Source organism: Carya illinoinensis, chromosome 11 (genome assembly GCF_018687715.1).
Source record: "Carya illinoinensis cultivar Pawnee chromosome 11, C.illinoinensisPawnee_v1, whole genome shotgun sequence".
NCBI lineage: Eukaryota > Viridiplantae > Streptophyta > Magnoliopsida > Fagales > Juglandaceae > Carya > Carya illinoinensis.
Genome location: NC_056762.1, coordinates 41,397,095 through 41,411,528, shown reverse-complemented (window position 1 = coordinate 41,411,528; position 14,434 = coordinate 41,397,095). Strand labels below are relative to the sequence as shown.

General features: G+C 38.5%; 2 protein-coding genes across 2 annotated transcripts; both read left to right on the top strand.

Moving 5' to 3' along the window:
* Window positions 1-1,307: 1,307 nt before the first annotated feature.
* LOC122282713 (WD repeat-containing protein 44-like) lies at window positions 1,308-9,938 on the top strand. The gene is made up of 7 exons (XM_043094707.1): window positions 1,308-3,640; window positions 4,747-4,837; window positions 5,132-5,289; window positions 5,395-5,446; window positions 5,571-5,653; window positions 5,984-6,077; window positions 8,997-9,938. The coding sequence occupies exons 1-7, from the start codon at window positions 1,967-1,969 to the stop codon at window positions 9,590-9,592; spliced, it is 2,748 nt and encodes a 915-aa protein (XP_042950641.1). The 5' UTR covers window positions 1,308-1,966; the 3' UTR covers window positions 9,593-9,938.
* Window positions 9,939-11,589: 1,651 nt separating this feature from the next.
* Window positions 11,590-14,061, top strand: LOC122282715 (protochlorophyllide reductase, chloroplastic). The gene is made up of 5 exons (XM_043094709.1): window positions 11,590-11,767; window positions 11,944-12,042; window positions 12,621-13,149; window positions 13,275-13,633; window positions 13,725-14,061. The coding sequence occupies exons 1-5, from the start codon at window positions 11,714-11,716 to the stop codon at window positions 13,878-13,880; spliced, it is 1,197 nt and encodes a 398-aa protein (XP_042950643.1). The 5' UTR covers window positions 11,590-11,713; the 3' UTR covers window positions 13,881-14,061.
* The last annotated feature ends 373 nt before the right edge of the window (window positions 14,062-14,434 follow it).

Here is a 14,434-nt window from a genome sequence, read left to right as displayed (position 1 = left end):
AAACTTTACTGTAAACTACAATAATATCCCCTTTATCAACTCTAAGGAACACCCTCACTCCAACTTTTTGTTGATAAAAGACATTGTCTCATCCACATTCAGCTTAAAAAAACTAGCTGGAATAGGGTTTTAGAGCATATATGTTTTGCCTCCTTACACTTACCATAAAAAACATGCACATCTTTATAAGCTTCCTACAAAGACAAAGCATACTCAATCACATATCTAGGATCATGAGAAATAATCCTATAATTATTGTTTGATTAAATAATAAACTCTAGGTCCATGGAAATGATTAAACCATCCTTAAAATTGTGTCTTTCTGTTAGTTTTATCCAATTTGATATTCGATATGGATATGTAAGACCCACCTATTTTTGGCAATGTTCTTACATCCTGATTGAGATGTAATTTATATGTAGCTTTATTTTAGAGACAAATTAATTTTATCCTAGGCCCCCTTAAATGTAGGTATTTTAAATTTTAAATTTGAGCATGGTGCAGTTAGGCAACTCTATTTTGTTGCTTCCTCCTAACATCATGCTAAGATGATTGATATCTAAAGGAAATGATTGGATCATATGGCATCTTTCTTCCTCCTCCACTAGAGAAGATGGTGATAAGGAAATCACAAATTTATTATTGGGTTGTACCCTTATTATTTAAATAATAATGATAGATACAGTTATGAGTTATGTAATCTTCACGTATTCATTTTGAAAAAAAACGAGGTTAATTATTAAAAAATTATTATTTTTACATGAGTTTTATATTTACTCACTTTTCAAAAAAAATGCGTGATATTTATGTATTTTATAACTGTAAATATCATTTATATTATTTAAATAGTATTGTAAGGCTCTATTCTCAACAATTGGGACCATCTTTAAGAGTTTTATTTTTTTGAAAGAGTGTCGTTTTGGTGGCGAAATCTTGCCATTTGTTAGGGGGTCGGGCCACCTAACATGATTGTCATGTCTAATTAATTTACGGTAATACTAGAATAAAATAATCAACGTCTCGGTGTGTTTTGCACTGTAGAGGGTTAGTATTCATAACAAAACTCTAATTAACCGAGAGAGAAGTCACAACTCATTTAAATCACGATTAAATTATAAGGATGAAGACAAAAGTAGCACCCAAAATATCATTTTAGCATTGACAAATGTTTTGAAAGTAATGGCTATATGAATCTACGCCCTTAACTTTAAAAAGAGGGAACAAAAAAGAGGCTGAAATGAAAGATCATATGAACCACACCACATTTGTATATGGTGAAAGTATTAGGCCATAGGGTAGATTGGAAAAACCAGGAGCATAAAGAAAGAGCATGTTGTTGCAGAAAGAGTAAAAGCCAAAAGTTATAATCCTAAATCAATCAAGCTGTTACCCATGGCTATAGCAACATCCCAACATTAAATTCAAAAGAGAGTTGTGGCTACCAATAAACTCACCCCAACACCAACATCATCATGATCAAACCCATCAACCCAATCGATTTTTTATTTTTTATTTTTAATTTAATTTCTATCTACAAAATTCTGATCCATTTTGATCTGCATTTTCCATTTCCTTCCCACTTTCCCACGTTTTCCCATTAGAAAAAGAGGAAATAGACCCTCTCTCTGTCTCTCTCTGTGTCTCTCTGTCTGTACGCACACAAAAACATTGCCCAAACCCCAACTCCCCACAGCATTGGACTTCGTTCCTCTAACCCCTCTATCTCTCATTGGATCTGAGTTCCAACTTCCAACCCCAAAACCCGTATCTCCGCTTGTCCGATCCTCTCCGAATTCCTCAAAACTCCCCCAGATCGAACACGCACACCGCCGTTTTACGCGCTGACAGAAAGGGGGCCTCATGCTCACGGAGATAGAGACAGAGTCGGGCATTCGGATCCAATTGATCCCCCGGGCATTTCTCCATTGAAATGGGAAATGCCCGCGAGGTGTATTAGTATTAAACGATGAGCAAAATCGACGACGACGACGAAGGAAACAACAACAAGGACAACGATAACGACAGCGTCGACGACAACGAGTGCTACTACGAATCTCTCGACCGCCTCGTCTCGTCCTCCTGCTCTTGCTCTAACTCCAACTCCGATAACGAGGAGAACGACACCGTTTCTGTTTCGGCCTCGCCCAATCATGGGTCGGTACCGAAATTCCCAATGGGCACGTCCAACAAGTACGATGTCTGGATCTCCGAGCCCTCCTCCGTCTCTGAACGCCGCTCCCGTCTTCTCCGCCAAATGGGTCTCAGCAAAGACCCGTCCCTGTCCCGCGCTCAACCCGCCCGAGATTTCGGATTCGGTGGAGACATTGGCCGATCGGTATCTTCCGATCGATTGACCAATCATTCCGGTGCGTCCACCATGGTTCGATCAAAATCAGACGGGAGTGATCGTCAATTTAATAATAGGCCCACATCAACCTCAGTTTGTGCTCCTCCAGTTCTTTCGACTCCTTCTTCTTCTCTTTCGGGTTCTCTTGTAAATAATAATGATGATAGTTATAAATGCAACCACGCTGTTCTTCTTAAGGCGCGGAGCGGTAATAGTGATGGAGAATCGAGATCTCCTGTTGCTAATGCCGCCGCTTCGCCGAATAAGCCGCCCATTGGGAAGAGTAGTTCCAAAAAGGTGGATGAGATCCGTGGCAATTATACGGTGGGTTTGGATGTTAATTTTGATAGCAATGCAGGGGGTAGTGGTGGGGAAGTTGAGGTGGAGGGTTTGGATTGTAATGGGGTTGGGAGGGAAAGTGAAAAGGTGTGTTTGATTAAGAACCTTGATAATGGGAAGGAGTTTGTGGTGAACGAGATCAGGGAAGATGGGACGTGGAACAAGCTCAAGGAAGTAGGGACTGGGCGGCAGTTGACTATGGAGGAGTTTGAGATGAGTGTTGGGCATTCGCCGATTGTTCAAGAATTGATGCGGCGGCAGAATGTTGAGGAAGGAAATAAGGATAGCTCGGATTCGAATGCAAATGGGGTTGACGGGAGCGGCGCAAAGATGAAGAAGAAAGGGAGTTGGCTTAAGAGCATAAAGAGCGTGGCGAGCTCGGTGACGGGTCAGAAAGAGAGGCGGAGCAGTGATGAGAGGGACACTTCATCCGAGAAGGGTGGGCGGAGGTCGAGCTCTGCCACAGATGATAGCCAGGATGTTTCGTTTCATGGGCCGGAGAGAGTGAAGGTTAGGCAGTATGGGAGGTCATTTAAAGAGCTCACGGCACTCTACAAGAGCCAGGAGATACAGGCACATAATGGGTCTATATGGAGCATTAAGTTTAGTTTGGATGGGAAGTATCTCGCTAGTGCCGGTGAAGATTGCGTTATTCATGTTTGGCAGGTTGTGGAGTCGGAGAGGAAGGGGGATCTGTTGATGGATAAACCGGATGATGGGAATATGAGTTTGTTCTTTGTTGCCAATGGGTCGCCGGAACCAACTTTGTTATCGCCAAATATGGACAATCATCCAGAAAAAAAGAGAAGGGGGAGGTCAACAATGAGCCGGAAATCATTGAGCTCGGATCATGTTGTGGTGCCAGAGACCGTGTTTTCGCTTTCAGAAAAACCGATTTGTTCATTCCGAGGACATCTGGATGATGTGCTTGACCTTTCATGGTCCAAGTCACAGGTTAGTTGCTACTTTTATGTTTCTATTGGTATGGTTTATTTTCTTTTTCTTATTACCAAACAGTGAAGCTCCTCTATGTCATTGTTTGATGTGTTCAGTCTTTTATTTACATAAGCACGTCCAAGTCTTGCATAACAAAATTATAGCGGTGAATTTAGACTACTATCCCGGGGAGAAAATTATAGAAATAGTCATTGTGATCAATCATGGAAGTCATGTGGTTGATTTTAACTCTTGGAAAGTTGGGCTTTTCTAATGCAACTATACTTTTAGTTAACAGGTAAAGGTTTTACGATCACTTAATGTGTGCTATTAACTTATGAACTAATTAACTGTTTATGATTGATGAAAGTTATAACATGAAAACTTCATCAACATGGCTGCTTTCTGTGTCAAGACAAATGATTAAAACATGTCCAATATTCTCACTTTGTAAGCACAAGTTACTGCAGGAGTTATTTCTCTCGTAAGATTGCTTTGAGGATTCATATTTTATTGGAACTGAGGGGGTAATTGGATTAAATAGGATAATATAATTGTTGGGTTTAATGGGTCTTTCTTTTTTTATGAGTAGTTTATGGGTATTTGCTTAAAAGTTCGAAAAGAAGGTTTCACTCAGCACTCTGTTTTTATTTTAGTTTACATTGAATACCGGATTTGATGGTTAGCTAGCCAGATATTATGGACTTGGGAATGGCTGTCGTTGCAATTAGACTTCCAAGCATTATATTTTTCTGTTTTCTTATGACCACCAGTTTGAAGTGTCTGCTAGCCTTTGCCCTAACTCGGGTAATGTCCTGTTGACATGAGTATGGCCAGGCAGCTAGTGTGTACGTCCTGGTTACTCATAACCACTTAGTGTAACTAAATGTTTATTATGCGGACTTGGCCAAAAAAATGTTTATTGGGGGGAGGTAATAGATGCTATTGTTCATGCAACGTTAAGCAGTTTGCATTTGGCTTTTTTTCAGAAGACTTGGTGGACGTTTCTGAAATAAATATGTATTGGATACTGTGAACTTGAATATGCACCTCTAAGTCAACTAATTGAACATTTTATAGAATTTTGAGCCAAATATAGACTTACAAATGTGCCTTTTTTTCAGCACTTGCTCTCATCTTCAATGGACAAAACGGTGCGGCTGTGGCATTTGTCTAGCGAGTCTTGTTTGAAAATTTTTTCACACAGCGATTATGGTAAGTCAATGTGGCCTGGTGTCTTTCTTTTTCTTTGTTCGGCCTCTCTTTTGTAGTTGTTGAATATAGGCCATTGATATGGATGAAACAAGCTAGCTTTACTTTTGGGTTGATAAAGAAAATATAGTATTTCACACTCAAGTAAATGACATTTAGTTTAGTTGGAGGTATCACTTCCTGATTTATTATAAAAGTGGGCTTTTCATAACCAGAAATATATTTTCCCCCCTTTTTTTCAGTGAGCTAGTTTGTATACCGCTAATTACACTATTTCTTGGATCTCCCTTGACACAGTAACTTGCATCCAGTTTAATCCTGTTGATGATAGATACTTCATCAGTGGATCCCTAGATAATAAGGTTCGGATATGGAGCATTCCAGATCGTCAGGTTGTTGATTGGAATGATGTGCATGAGATGGTTACTGCTGCTTGCTATACACCAGATGGTCAGGTTGGTTGTGGCTAATATGCCTAATTTTTACGTAAAAGACAAAAGTTCAATTTGTAAAAAATATCATCATTCAATTAGCTCAACAAACTTTGTTGATTCCTGAAGGGTGCACTAGTTGGTTCATACAAGGGGAATTGCCGTTTGTATAATACATCTGGTATGAGTTTATACAGCTCCCTCTACTTGGAATGTTTGTGTTATTGTTGTGTGCATGCAGGCTTGCCTGGTTTAGTCAAGTGTATTGCACATGACTTAATAACTCTATCTGCTCATACTTTCAGAGAATAAGTTGCAACAGAAAGATCAAATCAATCTTCAGAACAAGAAGAAAAAATCTAATCACAAGAAAATCACTGGTTTCCAGGTAATTCAGTGGCCCTACCATCACGTACTTATGAAATTATACATTCTGCTATGAAGAACATGAATGTCAATTTCTTTCCCCTTCTGCTCTTTGCTCTGTTCAGTTTGCCCCTAGCAAAGCTTATTTTTATATTTACTTTGAGCTGCTAGACCTGCATGATTTTCTTGTTTCTTTTTCTCCTTCTTAAATAGGTTTGTCTCTTGTATACCATCTTGTGTACATGGGCTATGCCTATTATTAATACAATCATTTACTTATCAAAAAAAAAAATTTACTTTGAGCCGCAAGTTTGTGAGATCTTTTCAGTTTCTGATCGGTTCAAATGAACAGTTTGCTCCAGGAAGTTCATCAGAAGTTCTCATCACGTCTGCAGATTCACGAATTAGGGTTGTTGACGGTGTTGATCTGGTTCACAAGTTTAAAGGTAATAACAAAACACATCAAAAGCTGCTTCATTTATTTATTTTTTCCTTCAGCTACATCAAATTGTTCGAGTCATGAGTCCATTTGTCCAAAACCTGTTTAAGTTGATTAATATGACAGTAATGCAAGAAATTGATTCACATGATTCTTTATTCCCTGAAGTTTTCAATGGAATGATTTTTTATTCGTCACTCATAAAAGATTGCAAAAATTTGATCTCGAGGAAGGACCATGGGCTAAGCCTGGACAACAATAAGTCAAATTTTAATATTTAGAAGACCACACTGTGGACCACCATAACCTGTTGCAAATGTTTTGAATAGTTTGTTTAATTACAATATGTACTATCTTTTTTTACTCGGGAATTCTTGGAGATTATTGTCTGTAGTGAATCCTACCTACATGATTTTACATATTTTCAATCCATTTTATTGTAGTGCTCTATGCCCATCACTAACACTAGTAGTAATTAGAACTATTTTGTGGAATGCATTTACATCTAATAGAAATGTTGTTTTGTGTGATATCCTATATGATAAGGATAAGAGTTGGTGGTGTATGAGATCCCATATTACTTGAGAATAAGAAGTTCTTGCTCTTTATAAGGTTCCAATTGAGCTCTAATTGTATCATTGACCAGTCCTTTCGGAGTATAGGCCATGTGGTTTGGACCTTCCATTGGGGCATTACAAATGGTATTAGAGCCTATCCCAACCAGGAATGTGGGACTTGAGTCGTGCCATCTACGAAGGACAGGCCTGACGAGAACGTCGGAAATTTAAGGAGGGAAGATTGTGATCCCCTATATGATATAGATAAGGGTAGGTGGTGTATGGAATCTCACATGGCTTGGGAAGCAAAAGTTCTTGCTCTTTATAAGATTTCAATGAGGCTCCAATTGTATCATTGACTGTTCTTTTGGAGTGTAGGCCATGTGGTTTGGGCCTTTCATAGGGGCATTACATTTTGTCAGAAGGCATCCAAATATAAGTTGTTGCCTTGAAAGTTTCTTAAGGTTTGTTTTACAGTCAGAAAGACCAATAGCATTCAACTAACATGAGGGAAGGCAGAAAGAACCCTAATTAGGAAGTGCAATAGATGACCTGAGATCCAATGTGAACTGTCAGTTGAAGGAGTGATTCATAGCATTTACATGATGTAAAGCACTCTAACTCCTATTTACTTCTTCACTATTTTCCAGCCTTTGCTTTAATTATTTTGCCCATGGGTGAAGCTTCTGACAGCATATGGTTGTGACTGTCCATCAGCCTTTTTTTGCCTAACTTTTAGATATGTCCTTAATTGTTCAGCTCACAATTTCCAGTTTGCAACCTTAACCATAAACACTGTGAAAGGGCTCTTTAAGTATTGGTACTTTCAGTTCACAACTTGAACCAGTTTTCCCTTTACTATGAATGCTGGACAGTATCCGCAAAGTGAAAGATGTTTCCCTGGGTTCCAAAGCTTCTTCCAAATCCTGGTTATGTCCAGAAGTTTCTTATTACATTGATCTTGACAATCAATATTTCATATTCATTAGTTCCCAACTAATATAGTTAACTGTGCAACTAGATTTTTTGCATCTTTGATGCTGTAAAGGCAGGATGTGTTTACTGGAAGTACTTGAAACATATATGCATGAGGCCAGTTTACTAGTAGATTGAGACAAGCTTGAAAGTAAATTAGCTAGTGAGCTCTAGCTCAATTAATATTTCCTCTCCCTATAGGAATTAGTGGAAGGAGAGGTTGTGGTATCTAGATCCATTGGTCGGTTTTTGACCATCATAGGTCGTTTCTGTTTGGGGGTTTGAAAAAGTCAAAGTTGGTTTGGATGTTGGCGGTCTAACCATATCCAAACTGCGTGATACATTCTATAGAAACCCACAGTTTCTCACACCCACACCACCCATTTCTCTCATCCATTGGACTGGCCCTAAATCCACCTTCTCACGCCCTAATATCATCTGCCTACTATCTCTGCCAACCCGATCTTCTCACATCTGAATCCAATGAACACCAATGGAGTAGTTTGGTGCTCACCTGTAGAGCAAGCGGGTAAACTGTTCAAAAGATACCCTTCCTTTTGGAGGAGTCGATTATTAATTAAGATTTCAAATAATTGTTACTTGAAATTATTAACTGCTATATTTAGTAAACTACCTGTGGAGGTGCTTTTCTTTATAAGAACGGAGTTGATGAGTTAACAGTTTTCACCAAATAGTTTGAAATCGGTTGCTGACCTTTGAAAATGCTAGGAGTGTGTAAAGCTGGCTTATAAGTTGGAAACAAGAAAGAGAGAATGAGTGATCTATGTATGAAGTACACAATTTCTTGATACCATGATACCACGATGGAGTTCTGTGCTTGGTTTGTTCAAATTTATATGATTGTGATGGCTGTGGGTAAACATTCATTCTTATTCAAGCTCATCTGCCGGTGCATCCTGCACCCCTAAAAGTAGGACTTCTTGTGCTTGAGCCCGTGCTTGAGATGTAACAATCAGATGCAAGTTATTGCGCTTTATTATCAGTTGTACAGATATCACATGGTTTTAGCAATGATGCATCCAAATTAGGTCTGTCTCACTGGTTTTTTATATCCCACGGTCATTAGATTTCTTATTAAATTAAAATTACATCTTTAGACAAGAAATACTTGGAAACCGAGTCCTTCAAGCTCATTCTCTGTTATTGGCGGCCGTTGAACAGATTTCCATAATTTAAGTTCCCATTCTAATTGCATGAAGATTAGAACTCTAAGCTCTGCAAACTGCAACATAAGTTGTGAACAAAATGCAAAATGTATAATGATGTATGCATTTGGGCACCTTACTCACGAACCTTTGTATTTTACTGGACTGGCATATGCATATTCCGACTTGAACAATTTTCACAGCATCAGTTGGTGCCTTCTGTGACAGGGTTTCGTAACCAAAACAGTCAAATATCAGCTTCCCTCACTTCAAATGGAAAATATGTTGTCTCCGCCAGTGAGGATTCTTGTGTGTTTGTGTGGAAACACGAAGCCGATTCCCGACCGAATAGGAGCAAAGGTGTCACTGTAACACACTCCTATGAACATTTCCACTGCCAAGATGTGTCTGCAGCCATCCCTTGGCCTGGCTTGGGTGACTCTTGGGGACTACAAGATAATTACTTCAGGGAACAAAATGAGCTTGACAACAACCTTGATGAGGTCTCCACAGCCAACCATCCGCCTACACCTGTTGAGGAGATTAACGGCAGTTCTCAATCTGCATCTGGCTGCTCGAATAGTCCACTTCATGGAACTATCTCTAGTGCAACCAATAGCTACTTTTTTGATAGAATCTCAGCAACATGGCCAGAGGAAAAACTTCTTGTACCTACCAGGAATCGAAGCAGCCCTCGTGTTAGTGTGGATTTCTTCAATGGGGTAAATCAAAACGGGTCAGCCTGGGGATTGGTGGTTATAACTGCTGGCCTTAGAGGGGAGATTAGAACTTTTCAAAATTTTGGGTTGCCAGTTCGAATATAAGGGGCCAAACCCCAACCTCGAGCTCCGGGGAAACAAGTTGATTCTACTACTGAAGGCAGTACTCTTAACACTTTCCCCCTTACATGGCAAAATTTGTACAGAGAATTGGGTGAGATTTGTAATATTTAGCGGTGTTCCATTTCTTGTTCATGTGCTAGCCGGATGTGGAGTGCAGATGAAGAGCCAGTCCGACCGAGCATTGAAAAAAAAAAGAATAGATTTGTTAAAAAGGGAAAAAAAAAAGAATACACCTTGAATCTTGAAACCGATGAATTTCTGTAATCGGAAATTGTAGAGTTATAAGCATGGAAAAAGCTTACTGAAATATAAAATGAAAATTCTTTTACGGTTCGTTTTCAATGGCATTGCTACATCCAAATTCGTGTGTGTCTAAGATTGCTTATGGCGGGCCAGGCTTGAGATTCATGGAGTTCTGGTCAGATAAGCTTGTCGCTGAGTTATATAAGATATAATTATAGATGGTACAAGTGTTGCATATTCAATTTAAAAAAAAAAAAAAATAGAGTTTATTATTAAAAATTTAATTTTTTTTATATAGGTTTCATGTTTATTTATTTATTTTAAAATGAGTAATCGATATATACACTCCTTTATAACTCTGATTTTTTACACATGCAACACGCAACGAATGTGGAAAATGTTCACATAAGCTATATTAGAAAATGATTGGTATTTTAGTTTTTTTTAAATTATAATGAATTTCACTATTAATAATGTATTAACTCACCGATTTATATGTATAGAAAAACTCTCCAAGAAATATGGGGCAGAAGCAGTAGATTTATAAACAATAGGCAACTGAGTCATGAAAGCTACTTGCGTATTTTACTGCCTCCCAGCCGGGTCAAACTATAAGTTACAAGCACTCTCACGTTTGAGTTGAGTTTTCATTAGGATGGACTGTAATTTCAACAAACGACAGATCTTAAGAGCTTGTTTCGATAGTGAGATAAAATGAAATAATTTATAAATAATTATAAAATAATTTGAATTAATATATTTTAAATTTTTTTGAAAAATGATAAAGAAAGTTAAATAAAAATATTATAAAATTAAAATATTATTAGAATATAATTTTTTAATATAATTTTTATTTTAATATTTAAAAAATTTTAATTATTTTTTATATTTTATTTAGAAGTTTGGAAAAGTTATAATGATTAGATGAGAAAATTGAATATTTAAAATTGAAAAGTGTTTTTATATGTAATATTTAAATATTGAGATTAAATGAGTTTGGAGGACTTTGCTATCCAACCTAGGCCTAAGAATTTCAAATAAAGTTTTTTGTTATTTTTATTCAAAGTTTGAACTTCTCACTGATATAAGTTAAAAAGAATAAAGGGTAAAAAGAAGCTTAGATTGAAAAGCGCCAAGAACCCAAAAAATACTTATTTCTCATGGAAATTCCATAACTACAAGTCTACAATTGCTATATTTTAGATACCTGATATGATTATGAGATGGAATTAAGCCTTTTGGGCTGAGCCCATTATCATTAGCGTTCTTATTATTATGTTCAGGTCGCTTAATCTTGGGGCTCTTATCTCCCCCACCAAAGCTACGGGCCTGTAAAAGTTGCCATTGAGCCCCATGACTACCACTTAAACCATTATGGGGACTAAATGGCATTAAAGCCATAACCGATGAACAAAATACCAAAGCCTGCCTCAAATTGCACTTCCAGTCCAAAATATGTGCCCCCACACTCCACAGCATTTTCAGGTTTCAGCCCCATACCTTGGGGGAGTGGAGTACTTTGGTGAGCGGACCAAAATATCCCTTTCTATGCCCATCAATCATACGGTTAAGTAAAGAAAAAGCATAAAAAATATCTACGGAAATCCAAGACGCGAAGCCTCATTGGTTGCTTGAGATTGATGTGGCAGACTCACGTATTGCTATTTATCTTATCCTCTCTGCCTCCCATATCCAAAAATGTTATACTGTTTTGTCACGCATTAGCCAAAGACTCGTATAAATACTACTTGAATTCCTTTCCGAATGCATATGCTCAGCTCCATTTTCGTCATCCCAAGCTCTGCTCCGAACTCGTAACAAAGGATTTGAAAACCCAATTCAAAGCTGTTGAAACTGCCAATGGCTCTCCAGGCTTCCTTTCTGGTTTCCTCTTCCTTCTCCATCCCAAAAGAGGTTTGTCATTACTTTGCTATGCTTTAAAGGAAGCTTTTTCTACTGGTTACTTGGGCCATGATTTGGATTGAACGTTTTTTTATTTTAGAAGCATATTTTTTCCTAAATTTTCAGTCCAAACATGCCCTCAAAAACAACTTATCGATTTGATATTTTGGAGGTTTTCACATTTGCAGGGCAAGTGCAGTGCATCCTCCAAGGATTCGAGTCTATTTGGAGTTTCACTCTCAGAGCTTGTCAAAGCTGACTTCAGCTCTTCTGCATTAAGGTGTCAGGTAGTTTGCAACAACGTCAATTACTTCTTTCTTCGCAGAGAGAGAGAGTTTTTTTATGATCCACTGTTTTTCAGATAGCTAAGCAATGACTTATGTTCTACTATGATAATGCTACGAGTTTTTTGTATTGGGAAATGTGAAAGTGGCCAAATTCCCAAATAATGCTGCAAATATTGTAGGAATACACAAACTATTCACCAGTAGAAATGATAAAGTGGCACTTTCGTCGAAAGCTTTGGCTGACGGGGCATGATCAATTTCCTCTAATCCATGATCTGAGGAGGAGAACACTAAAATCTGATGTTTAAAACTTTTCAGTCTAAATTGTGAAATCACCGGCTGTCTCAAAAGTATAAGCTGATATAAATATTTAATTAAATAAAGTAAAATGTAGATTCATGATCTAAAGTATAAAATCATCCCTTGTCTTAAAAATTTAAAAAGAAGTAAATTTTATTATTTATTTTATACATTATCACAAAGCAGGGGCTTTTGTTGTTTTCTTGGTTTATGAGAATGGAACGAAATGGTTTATCGGTTACTGTGTGTTCTATAACGCAAGTGACTTCTAATTGCAGAGGGAATTTAAGCAAAGAGTCGGGACGGTTCGTGCTCAGACAGTGACTACAACTCCAGCAGTCAATAAGACTACACCAGAGGGGAAGAAAACTCTCAGAAAGGGCAGTGTTGTGATTACTGGTGCCTCCTCTGGATTGGGTCTGGCCACGGCCAAGGCTCTGGCTGAAACTGGAAAATGGCACGTAATTATGGCATGTAGGGATTTTCTGAAGGCCGAAAGAGCTGCTAAATCAGCTGGCATTGCCAAGGAAAATTATACCATAATGCACTTAGACCTTGCCTCACTTGACAGTGTCCGTCAATTTGTAGATAACTTCCGGAGGTCCGGCCGGCCACTTGATGTGTTAGTCTGCAATGCAGCCGTTTATTTGCCAACTGCTAAGGAGCCTACATATACTGCTGAAGGGTTTGAGCTTAGTGTTGGCACTAACCACCTTGGTCACTTCCTTCTCTCACGGTTACTGCTTGAGGACCTGAACAAATCTGACTACCCATCAAAGCGTCTCATCATTGTGGGCTCAATTACTGGTACCGATTCATTTGGAATAATACTCGAGTTTCAGATTCTGCTTGTCTCTCTAATAGTGTTTTGATTCTGAATCTGTAACCCAATTTTGTCACTAAAACTTATGTGCTGACTGTGAACAAATCAGGGAACACAAATACCTTGGCTGGAAATGTACCTCCTAAGGCCAACCTCGGGGATATGAGGGGACTTGCAGGGGGCTTAACTGGGCTAAACACTTCGGCCATGATTGATGGTGGAGACTTTGATGGTGCCAAGGCCTACAAGGACAGCAAAGTCTGCAACATGCTCACCATGCAAGAGTTCCACAGGCGCTACCACGAGGATACAGGCATAACATTTGCTTCCCTTTACCCGGGTTGCATTGCCACAACAGGCTTGTTTAGGGAGCACATTCCCTTGTTCAGGCTCCTCTTCCCACCATTCCAGAAATATATCACCAAGGGCTTTGTCTCTGAAGAAGAATCTGGGAAAAGACTCGCTCAGGTAAGGATGGTAGAGAAACAACACTGATTCTTCACATTGCATATGTTTGAATTCTGGCGGGCATGATTTTAACCGGTTGCCTCTAATGTAGGTTGTGAGCGATCCGAGCTTAACAAAGTCTGGTGTTTACTGGAGCTGGAACAAGGATTCTGCTTCATTTGAGAACCAGTTATCTCAAGAAGCTAGCAATGCAGATAAGGCTCGGAAAGTGTGGGAAATCAGTGAGAAACTTGTTGGTTTGGCCTAATAAAGAACCTTGAGGTCCTTGTCGACTTAACTTTGCTGTGGGGAAGGATGATATCAGAGAGACTGTATCCAGTCTTGAGTGTGGAGTTTGGACTCGAAGGATGTGTTGTTGTGAACAATTTTATCTTGTAGAAGTAGATTACTTCTTGCAATTACCATAAAAATCACTCTAGTTGCGATCACACCAACATCCCGGAAGCTGTGATTTTTCAGTCTTTATGTCCTAATTTTGGAAGACTGACTCATCTAAATCTTGCGAGGAACGTCAGGGTTTCTTCCTCCATACCTGAGGCTAATAGCAGAACAAAACCACCCATCTCTTCCTGAAGAGAGAAACCAATAAAAAAGAAAATCATAGTCTTAACAGAGAAAATCCACCTAAGAGAGGTACCGACAGTATATTTTGTATTTTTTTTTAAAGCATACATATGTATGTGTATTTAATAATAATAAAAAAAAAAAGTATATACAAACGATTGATTAAAAAAAATATCGGTGGCAATAGAATTACCTCATAAAAATTTTACCCATCTCCCTGCATGTGGAATTTTAGAT

Bases quoted from the DNA above. Each gene is read 5' to 3' on its own strand.
- LOC122282713 (XM_043094707.1), top strand. From the start codon at position 1,967: ATGAGCAAAATCGACGACGACGACGAAGGAAACAACAACAAGGACAAC. The intron at 5,447-5,570 runs GTATGAGTTTAT...TCATACTTTCAG, and splicing joins CCGTTTGTATAATACATCTG to AGAATAAGTTGCAACAGAAA. The intron at 6,078-8,996 runs GTAATAACAAAA...CTTCTGTGACAG, and splicing joins TCTGGTTCACAAGTTTAAAG to GGTTTCGTAACCAAAACAGT.
- LOC122282715 (XM_043094709.1), top strand. From the start codon at position 11,714: ATGGCTCTCCAGGCTTCCTTTCTGGTTTCCTCTTCCTTCTCCATCCCA. The intron at 11,768-11,943 runs GTTTGTCATTAC...TCACATTTGCAG, and splicing joins CCTTCTCCATCCCAAAAGAG to GGCAAGTGCAGTGCATCCTC. The intron at 13,634-13,724 runs GTAAGGATGGTA...CCTCTAATGTAG, and splicing joins CTGGGAAAAGACTCGCTCAG to GTTGTGAGCGATCCGAGCTT.